The sequence below is a fragment of the Tigriopus californicus genome, chromosome 8, assembly GCF_007210705.1.
Source record: "Tigriopus californicus strain San Diego chromosome 8, Tcal_SD_v2.1, whole genome shotgun sequence".
Taxonomy (NCBI): domain Eukaryota; kingdom Metazoa; phylum Arthropoda; class Copepoda; order Harpacticoida; family Harpacticidae; genus Tigriopus; species Tigriopus californicus.
In genome coordinates this window covers 9,732,675-9,741,742 of record NC_081447.1, presented here as the reverse complement: position 1 = coordinate 9,741,742, position 9,068 = coordinate 9,732,675, and the positions used below count along the sequence as shown (strand labels likewise).

The window sequence follows — 9,068 nt, the reverse complement described above, 5'->3', positions numbered from 1 at the left end:
TAGGCTGGATGACGATTTAAAGTGAATATAATTAAAACAGCTTTATGAAGAAATCTTTTTTTCTCTCTGAACTAAAATTATTCATTGCTACCATGTAATGATGTCATTACTTTCTTTGGAGCCCGTAAATTAACGAGTTATGATTATATTTGATTAAGAAATTAAATAGTTGATTACGTGTTTTTATTGTTCCCAACCTAGAATTGAAGCTTTCTCTTGATTGCTTTCAAGAACTGTTTTTTTGGAAACTTGGGTCAAAAATAAGCATCAATCTCAATTACTGGAGCTCAGTAGTGGGCAAGGGCCAAGTCATGTTGTCAGAATGATTCCCATGGGAGCTACCACAAAACGTGCGACAAACGAATGAAACCTTGTAACAATGACCTTGACGAAAATGACCGAGAACGCACAAGGACGAGTGTCTACTTTCTCAAATAGCAAACCACGCAAGACACCATAGTACATATCTTACATCAACAACATCCTAAGTGCAAAAAGATATGCATCCTTAAATCAGGGTTTTACGTAATTCAATTCATGGTGCAATGCAGGGGATTCTCAAACTTATCCAATATGAAGCTACTTCACATTCATGCAAGTTTTTCTGGACGAACCACAAAACTGGATTCTTTAACTCACCTTTATTTGTGATCTTCAAAAAGCCAGATGCAAAAGAGGATTCACAGAAAAACTTCAGAGCGGATTTACTGTAAATTGAAATAATTCCTTAATTTTTGCCAGCGTTTACTCTAAATTGGTCACTAAAATAATGAGAAATAAATTTACAGGACTGGCCATGAAACTCCATTTTGAACCTAAAATCTTAATTTCCATTACTCTGCACACATGATGAAAAGGATTTGAAACGATATTAATGATAACCCCACATAATTTCAACCAAACACGAAGCCCTAGATTTGGGAGTTTAACAATTTAGATTGAATCAACAACCAACGATTGCATCTCAATGAAAACTCTACACACTCGCAAGGCTTTTTTAGGGTAGGTTCAAGTCTCCCAAGGTTGACCATGTGCTTGTGTTTGCACCTCGACTTCGTGCCAAGAAGGGCCGAGCTCGTCAAGCTTGTCGCGTCTTGTTTGTTTGTAAGAAAAGACCCGAATGGCTGATGATAGCACAAGACGTTCGAGTGAAGGCATTGAAAGGTCAAGGTCAAAATCAAGAATTTTGTTTCAAGCCCACGGATTAGCTCTTGGTTCTCTTTGTAAAAATACCGATGCAATGAATGCGCTCTCAAAAGGGGATGGATGCTCTATCTTTTGCGTGAAGGACGGAGCGTTTGAGCCTATTTGGTCAACAGCACATAGAGTGGAGTGAACGAACGGTTTCACCGTTTAGCACTAGCCTTAATCCAATGGAGTTCAGCATCTAATTCATTCTTCTGAANCAAAAGTGGATGGATGCTCTATCTTTTGCGTGAAGGACGAAGCGTTTGAGCCTATTTGGTCAAAAGCACATAGAGTGGAGTGAACGAACGGTTTCACCGTTTAGCACTAGCCTTAATCCAATGGAGTTCAGCATCTAATTCATTCTTCTGAACAAGGTTTCGGCAGAAAACTACAAGAATGCTAGCAGCCTCAAGGCCGCCCATCAGAAGTATGGGTCGATAACACCAATCAGACCGCTTCAACCGCAGGCGATCACGTAATTCCTAGCTTTCGTAACAAACTCGGTAAAAGTGGAGGACACTTCGTTTATTAGTTAAAAAGCATTTGTGCCACCAATTATAGTCGCTTTCGTCTTCAGTTTTATTCTTCTGATTAATACAGGAATATACAGGCTTAATGAGTAAGTTATAGCAGCCAACCTGTAAATTATTGCCTGGCAAATCTTTGAAGGTGTAGTATGTTGCACCATAAATGACCAGAAATCTATGGCTGTACATACCAATCAATTGAGCAGGGATCCGACCTTTTGGGTCTATATCTTCCTCATCCGATCCTATGGTGGTTTAGATACCCGATACAATCCGGATTTTACTATCCTGACCATAGAACTGGAGAATTGGCAAGCATTTCGTGCTTTAGAAATCCTGCTTCAAAGTGATTGCATAACAAATGTTAATGTACGAATTGTTTGTTCATTGGTCTCGATTCATGTGGTAAAATGAATCAATTTTCTTAAGCACCTTTGCTCAACGTACTATATATGTAGCCCTGTAAGTTGGGAACAAGTTAGGAAGTAGTGGTTGGAGTAATGGCTTTAATCTGCTTCGATCATCTCATCCTGATTGAGGGTCCCCAGCCAGAGTTGGAATTGCCTTTGGTAAGGTCGCAAATTCAGGAGCAGCATTGTTTGTTGGCCTTCTTCTTTCTTCCAAGAAGGTATGACTTACTTGTGGTTTCGAACATTGTTCATTGTCGAACCTACTCCTTTAGGGACCGATTCGTTTGCTCTTTTACCAACTGGAGTTCCCAGTCACGGCTTTTTGACCATATCAAATTTCAATGGACGTTCTAACCTATTTGTTATTTCGTTTATGGTCTACCTATGTGCTTTGTTCGAGCCTTATCTGTTTTGAACCTAGAAAAAAAATCTTAGAAATAATGTGAAATAAATGTTTTTGTTGGTCCTATGACTCTTGGCAGTCCTGAAACTGTCCTGTTTGTACTCCCACTTTATTGGCCTCAGATGAATGGATGAGATTGGAAGTAGGTGAAGTACATAGTACGTACGAACATCGGACATGGAGTTATGGGCCCAAAATTTGCCCAACAAAGGTCGAACAGGGTTTTTGGGACTTTCATTGTTGACAAAGATAGGAACTCTGGTTGTCCAAAAACAAAACATTGTGTCTGTTTTTCCTTAAAGCTGAATTTTAGAAGTAAACAACGATTTGTTTTCTAATTTCAGTTAACATTTATTCTCTCAAGTTTCAGAACCAATTTGGCAAAGGCGATATCGAGAGTTCAAATTCAAACCTGTTTAATGTCGAAAGGGTCATCCATTATGATCAAAAGACGAGTTTTGAAAGCTTGCATAAACACAAAAAGACTTACATTTGAAATGCCAAATTAGAATGGAATAATGTGACATGAAAATATTGGACCCAAAGACATATTAACACCGCTCTTAAATCATATATTTTTTTGCATTTGTATTTGGGGTGCTAGGGTCGGAGGGGTAAACCTCGCCCGGCCAGCAAAGCTAGCCATGACATCGTCCAATTTATTTCCAATCGGCATTGTCATAGGCCGGATCAGATTAATTCCCCGTCTGTGGGCGTGGTTAGAGTCTAAAAGTTTCCTTGTGAAAATTCGGGAAGGGAATTGAACCGGGGACCTCTCACATGCTATGACACTAGTCTAACCACTACACCACGTCTCCTCCCTTTCCCTCTACGTGATATTTAAATGCGCTCAAAACTTGCCAGTCAAACTGTCTAGCTCTTACATTAATTGACCGTCTCATCTCATGATAAGCCAGGAAAAAATACAATTAAATAAAACAAAGACAAATTGATTCCCAATCATACCCATGTAGTAGTTACCGAAGTACCCTTGATGGTTTCAACTTCTGTGGCCATACACATTTTTTTTCTTGTCTGGCGTTCAAATGCTTTTTGGAGAATTGGGACGGGCCATTTAATCTACAAAAGGATGATGGCACTCTTGGAAGCCACTTCTTCTATCTCAATTTTGGTTAACAGGATCCCTAAAATATTATTGGTGAATACATTCTTGTTAGTGATATATGCCCCCAGAGGCTTAAGCTCATCCAACAATTCAGGTTCGTCCAAAGATTTCTCGAACATGTTAGACTGATGCACGGGATTCATCAATTGTTGCCATTGTTCGTTCAACCAGCGTTGGTGCTCCATTCGTTCTAGTTAAAAGAAATTATCGATCCAGACTTAATTGAAATTATTTGAGAGATCTAGACAAAGTTCATTCATTCTTACCGGGATGATTGGGACAATGTGAGACCGTGTGACTATCTTCTCCAGTCGCATTACATATCGGACAAGTGTAGGCATACAAAACTACGATGGAGGAAAAGATTTGGTGAATACTTGATCAATACCTGACGAAGCAGAAGGGTTAGCTAATATCCCAATCAAGGTTGTGTAAGTATCCCATCGGAATAAAGAAAACTCAATTGGGGCGTTCCAATAAGATTTCTAGAATCCCCAATTCTAGATTTTATTTTACAAAAAGTATATTGTTGACACAAACTTTCCCCATTACATTCCCAATGCATTTTGTTCATCAAGTACTGTCAACTTAAGAGACAGAAAGAATCATGGTTTATTTTGAATCTTAATTGCCATTTTTGACGTCATATCGGAGGAAGGTTGGCAATGCAGTGTTGTAGGTTAATAAATTCAGCTAACATCGTTAATCTCGCTACCTTGGAACAAGTTTTCTCTCCAAATGTTGTAAACACCGACCAAGCCTGTTTTAAGTTGATTCTGAAGAACTGGATCATCTCGCCTATGTGATCTCTTTCTATGTGGCATGTGGTACAAGTCGAAAACACATACATTAGAACGTACAAGTTAAATCAGAATAAGTTCATCTGAATTAGGTAACTTGTTCAATTGAAGCACTCGTCTTACCTCGAATGCCGTGCACTTCCCCTCATTATGTGTCATTGAAACAAGTCATACAAAAAGTATGTTTTACTTCACTTGATCTTTTTTCCAAGTGCAACAGAGCTAAATAAAGCTTGCGTGTTTTTAAATCGTTTATCATCTAGATAGATATTTAGAACGACTTCAGATCTTTCAGCAAGTGTTTGTGACAAAGGTTTCAAACTTTCAAGCAACGGTTCCAAAATTAATTGCAGTATCATAATGTAAAAGTGTGGAACAACATTCTCTTGTCTGGGTCTTGAAATTAGATGGAGGTAAAAAAGCATCTTCTAATAGACACAAGATCCATTGTTCTTTGAATATGTATCTCCTTCGCATCATACAGTAGCCGACAATCCATTACCTGGGCAGATCACCTTCTCATTCGAGTCCTTCAGAACGTGGCTTTGGTAGACTTTGGTTGGTTCCCCTGGAGAAATTAAAATTCACTCGTGGATTTATGGGATCAAAGAACTCAGTTTCGAGGGTTACCATTGTTCTTGCAGAAATTACACCCTGTCTGTTTCTGTCTCCCCAATCGCCGAGTCGATTTATTTTCCAGAGCTTTGGCCTTCTTAGAGATAAGCTGAAGGTAACGCGATGGACCCGTGGGAGTTTGGAGATCCAACCCCAAGACAAACGCTTCTGGGGAGTCAAAACGTGAATAGCATGGGCACAAAGCAAGTAGGGGTCAGATATTACTGTAACAACCCACCATTGTCACTTCCCATGGTCGTTGGCACACTCGGATATCTCGCAATGAACTGATACAAAAATTCCAATTCCGTTTTTCTGCTGCCAATTTTTAGGATACTGAGCGAAGGCGTCCACTTGCATTTCAGGGGGTTGAGCTTCTAAAACTTCGCAAGCTTCATTGACCAATCAGGGAGTTTTGCAATTTGAAACGCATGAAGGAAAAATGAGCATTATCGGTATCCTCTGTCAGACATTTGGAGGATCCACTGTTCTGATTATATGCCAAATTGTTCTTTTTTTAAGTTAAGATTCAAATTGAGACCATAACTTGAGACTGAGAGATGTGTTTAAGGATCAGATCGGACACAAAAATATGAGCAGTTTAAGAAGTAGTAGTTGCAGGTAAAACAAAAAATCAACACCTCCTTGATTTTTTTCGAAAACGTTCTTGAGCATCGAACATTTCTTCCATTATTCAAAACATATAACCCATCGCTTGATTGCGTTGTTCATCATTAGAGGTTTATGGCTCTACTCAAGTGTTTTGAACTTGACTAATTACGTGTTTGCTCCCTAAGTTGTAAAACATATCGCTCTTCTAAGCCATATGTCGTTTTTGTAGAGATTTTTGAAGCTCGTGTATACAAAAAGATACGAAACAATGAAGTATCCAGACAGAATCCGTGAAGCTTAGATCAAGAGGAAAACAAACATTCATTTGTAGCCTGTCTGAAATTAGATAGCGTGCTCTTCTTCCCTTTGGCCGTGGTAGTGTGAGTAATAGCCCCCTTACGTTGCACGAAATAAATTTTACATTCTGCACCTCAGAGGGCGCTTTGTCACTAAGCCTGTACAAAATAAAGGGCCGATTGGGACAATTCCTTTTTATTGAATTATAATGCGTCTGTGTTGTTTTTGGCTAATTTTATTAAAATCTTTTTTATGACTAGTGCCCCGGGTCACATAATGTCCGGAAAAGAAATTGCGTTCAAGGCAAGGCAAGAGCAGTTTATTTAGCAATCTATCGTGCCTCTTCCCGTTTTCTTTGGGCCGTGTGACGTTGCAAATAAGGGCCCTTATGGACGTGAAAGTGAGAACTACCGATCCGACAAAAAGTGATTATTCAAAACTGCTGTGGTCCAACACCATCAATATATCTTATAACTTTGCCAACTTTGAGCCAAGTGTGTGAAACCAGAACGATTCAAAATTCAATTTTGGAGGTTGAAGTCAAAGGCAAGTGTCGATGTCTCATGTCAAATGCCTCTTGTAAAAAAGACAAGTTTAATCCATTGTACTGATTGGGTACTTCGGACATTTTGACAAATGATTTACATCGAGGGCTAAGCTTCAAAAGCTTTAAAATAGTTGACAACCAATGGGGGGTTTTCTGCACTCTTGTTAAAAAAAATTACAAGTGAAAAAAATGGTTAAAAGAATATTTCCCAAGTATTTGGCAAAAAGTCAGTTGTTTTCAAGGATATAAGGAACAGCTTAAAAATCGTTATTGTTAGCAATGCTATTAATTGGCTAGTGCAGTACTTCATGGAAATGTACACTTGGCTATAGATGTGATATCATTATATCGTTTGATGCGAGGACTTGCTTTGTCATATCCTAACAGACGCTTGAACACGTGGTGTAAGAAAATGCGGCCCATGGTGTAAAATAGTTGCCGACTCCAGGTAACGATTGTTCGCTGCAAGAAAATATATCATTCTTTGAATAAATCTGTGTGCATCAATAGATTCAAATCCTGTGAGAATCGATCACTTCTAGTCTCTGAACGTTAGAGAAGCCGAGTCAACAAAATGGGTAAACTGCTTGATGAGCAATTTCTAAGGTCGCTGGTCACGATTAAGTAACTGGCCCATCCATCGTCTTGGGCACTCTAGGGCAAGTTATAAATGTTTGAACCTATTCCATTAGTGTGGATCTTGTCTTTGGTCATTCAAGACACTCCTGGACGGCTGGAAGGCCAAGCAACAATGAATCTGGCCGGAGTTCTTACCAATCTGTTGACTTTGGCGACTTTTGCCTGGCATGATGGATCTGAAAAGTCTGTGGTTCCAAATTCGGTTAAAGAACACCTGGAAACGGAAGTCCTACGACCGATTGGCAAACCGTACACAGTATTGGTAGAAGGTAATGTGGGCAGCGGGAAGTCCACCACCTTGAATTACTTCGCCACTCAGACGCCAGAAAAAGATCTCGTGGATGTTGTCTTCGAGCCTGTCAATCTGTGGCGCAATCTCTCTGGGGTTGATTTGCTCAATCAGATGTTCACTGATCCTCAACGTTGGGCTTTGGCCTTCCAGTCCTATTCATCCTTGACTAGATACAGTAATGTGTTCAAACCGACACCCAAAAAGTACCGAATCATGGAAAGATCAATCTTCAGTGAGAGAGCGTGTTTCTTGGATACTGTCCATGAACAGCCCAATGGTATGACCGAGGTCGAGTTCAACATCATGCACCAATGGTACCAGATGATGACCAAAACATTTTGGGATCAACTCAAACCGGACATTATCGGTAAAATGTCCAATTGGCTGCCAACGAACGATTATTTAATCAATTGTTCTGGCTTTTCCAGTTTACGTCAAATGTGATGTGGATGTGTTGATGCAACGCATCAAGAAACGTGGCCGACCCGAGGAGGCCAATATCAGCCGAGATTTTGTCGAGACCATACAAAGACGACATGACGACTGGCTGATCCATAGGAATTCATCCTTTGTCCCACCCGCTCCGGTCTTGGTGTTGGATGGAAATTTGGAGGTTGGGAAGTTTTTGGAATTGGTCAAAGCAAAGGAGGCCGTCATTTTTGGGGGCCAACTCCGACGGACAGACACATAAGATAATGACGAGGTCAACACACTTCTCAAAACCGTGTTTTGATACGCCTTTTTCGAACAAGATTATCATATCTCATATACGTAGGTGTGCCTACTTGGAAAACACCTTTGCTGTAACTGAAAACTTGGCCGACAAAATAAATCAACCACCTGCAAGAAATCCGAGCCGAATGTCGCCTAAAAGAGAACGGTACTGAACTAAACGGGCCCCCAAGTCTTGTATTGATTAGAACGAATTCGTGATGAGGGTTATGGCTCCCTCCTTGGGAATCAAAGCAAGGGAATGATCAGAACGGTTTTACGGAAGCAATGCAGATGGAATAATTCGATCGGTCAGACACGCATTGTGTGTAAATACCACGAAATCAGGCAAAATATTAGATAGTCGAAAACGACGTAAATGCCTCGATTGTAACGATGTCAGAGGACCATGGCATGGATCAGGTTTTGCTCGGACTCAAACCAGATATACTAGAAAATAATGCATAGATTGCTCCCCTCCTCAAGTGACTTTTTTGAAACTTGTTTATTTTTAGGGCCCTCACCTGAGCAGAAGAGATCGAGTGAGGCACTCTCCAACACATTGAAGCACTCACGCACGCATACCTGCACACACACACACACTTGCTTCCATCCCATCAATTCTTGAGCGTTGGCGACGGCGGCGGTGGTGGTGGCGATGGTGGCGCTGGTGGTGGTGGTGATGATAATGATGATGGGAACGGTGGTGTGATGGTCAGAAGAGTGAGATGTACTTGTTAACCGGGTTTGAGGTAGGAGACCAACCTGAACGAGGTCCATTCGCCACCATGTATTCCATACGAGGCTGTTGTCAAAAGAAGGATCTATTCTTGCTGTGTGGCAGTTCATCGACGTCCTTCAAACACGAGCCATACCTTGCAAAACTTTCAAGTAACCGTTT

At 40.5% G+C, this 9,068-nt stretch overlaps 3 protein-coding genes across 4 annotated transcripts in view; 2 read left to right on the top strand and 1 right to left on the bottom strand.

Moving 5' to 3' along the window:
- Positions 1-2,861: 2,861 nt before the first annotated feature.
- LOC131885186 (uncharacterized) lies at positions 2,862-5,636 on the bottom strand. 2 transcript variants are annotated; one of them, XM_059233137.1, is made up of 5 exons: positions 5,308-5,636; positions 5,085-5,237; positions 4,957-5,022; positions 3,921-4,001; positions 2,862-3,844 (listed from the first exon to the last, which is right to left on the bottom strand). In XM_059233137.1, exons 1-5 carry the CDS (start codon positions 5,321-5,323, stop codon positions 3,609-3,611), a joined length of 552 nt encoding a protein of 183 aa, XP_059089120.1. In that variant the 5' UTR covers positions 5,324-5,636; the 3' UTR covers positions 2,862-3,608. The 2 variants fall into 2 exon arrangements, with proteins under 2 accessions (XP_059089120.1, XP_059089121.1); XM_059233138.1 differs by having other exon boundaries at positions 5,085-5,234.
- A 1,387-nt stretch (positions 5,637-7,023) lies between these two features.
- On the top strand, positions 7,024-8,306 carry LOC131885170 (deoxynucleoside kinase-like). The gene is made up of 2 exons (XM_059233115.1): positions 7,024-7,823; positions 7,885-8,306. The coding sequence occupies exons 1-2, from the start codon at positions 7,196-7,198 to the stop codon at positions 8,145-8,147; spliced, it is 891 nt and encodes a 296-aa protein (XP_059089098.1). The 5' UTR covers positions 7,024-7,195; the 3' UTR covers positions 8,148-8,306.
- A 516-nt stretch (positions 8,307-8,822) lies between these two features.
- LOC131885169 (purine nucleoside phosphorylase-like) overlaps positions 8,823-9,068 on the top strand; it is a 4,370-nt gene continuing 4,124 nt past the window's right edge. Inside the window, exon 1 of the mRNA XM_059233113.1 lies at positions 8,823-9,058. The gene's annotated coding sequence lies outside the window, so the exon portion shown is untranslated. The remainder of the gene's footprint in view (positions 9,059-9,068) is intronic.